This window comes from Aplysia californica, unplaced genomic scaffold (genome assembly GCF_000002075.1).
Source record: "Aplysia californica isolate F4 #8 unplaced genomic scaffold, AplCal3.0 scaffold00945, whole genome shotgun sequence".
NCBI classification, from domain to species: Eukaryota; Metazoa; Mollusca; class Gastropoda; order Aplysiida; family Aplysiidae; genus Aplysia; species Aplysia californica.
In genome coordinates this window covers 196,274-197,346 of record NW_004798215.1, presented here as the reverse complement: position 1 = coordinate 197,346, position 1,073 = coordinate 196,274, and the positions used below count along the sequence as shown (strand labels likewise).

Genomic DNA, 1,073 nt, shown 5'->3' with positions numbered 1-1,073 from the left:
AATAGGTGAAGTTTTTACAATTTTTATAAGTATGAAAAAAAAGAAAGGCATGGAATACATTAAGAATATAATATGGCATCAATAGAAAATCTACTAATCTGACACTAATGTGGATTTTTTGACCAATATATCTCCATTTGTGGATAGCGAGAAGTTACTCATTTTGTCAGCACACCTCACATGTTGTAATTGTAGAAATACTATCTGCTCATCTCCCGTGGAGAGCCGCCAGACGGAAGCCAACACCCCATCCCCATAAATTAAAATGACAAATGTGCATGTATTTACATAAGGATGTCCAATTAAGCTTAACATCCTAGAACCCATTCATTCCTTTTTGGGTCATTTTATCTATCCATCCATCCCTCCATCCATCCCTCCATCCATCCATTCATCCATTCAACAATCCAACAAATTTTCGATCGATCGATATCCATCTACCCAGCGACTCCTACCTTCTCCCCAATCTCCGTGTTATCACCGGCAGGCAACATAGCAAGGTCGGGCTTCAGGGCGCACGCCTCCAGCACCCGTTCGTAGAACTTGGAGTCAAAAGCTTGGCCGAACTGAATGTTGGTTTTTATGCTGCTGTTCTGAATCCACGCCTGTTGTGGGACGAAGGCTACAGAAGCCTGGGAAGAAAATACGTGTACATTTGAGTAAAGATTGAATTGCAAATGGAGGGGGTGGGAGGGGGATTATGCAATTTCGAGGAGGGTAGGGTGGTTATAATCATATATTGTAATTGTAACCCCCCCCCCCAATACCGACATAAATAAGATCATCTAGAATGTGGCCTTCGATCCTGGAAGACAGACAGAGATATTCGATACAAAACATCCCCACACGAGATTCGAACTCACGTTTTCTACTTTAAACGGCGAAGCATTTAACTGGAAAGGGTTTTTTTGGGAGGGGGGTTGGGGGGAGGGGTGGCTGTGACATTGAAGTACTGTAAACCCTCAAGTCGCGGTTGGAGTAGCCCCTGGTTCTATGCATCCCCCCAGTACAGAAGACACATCCATCCATCCATCCATCCATCCATCCATCCATCCATCCATCCATCCATCCAT

General features: G+C 43.9%; 1 protein-coding gene across 1 annotated transcript in view; it reads right to left on the bottom strand.

The window, feature by feature from the left end:
• LOC106013498 (canalicular multispecific organic anion transporter 2) overlaps window positions 1-1,073 on the bottom strand; it is a gene marked incomplete at both ends in the record, with an annotated part of 14,934 nt that overhangs the window by 7,838 nt on the left and 6,023 nt on the right. Inside the window, 1 exon segment of the mRNA XM_013089407.1 lies at window positions 456-632. Coding sequence (XP_012944861.1) covers window positions 456-632 — 177 coding nt within the window.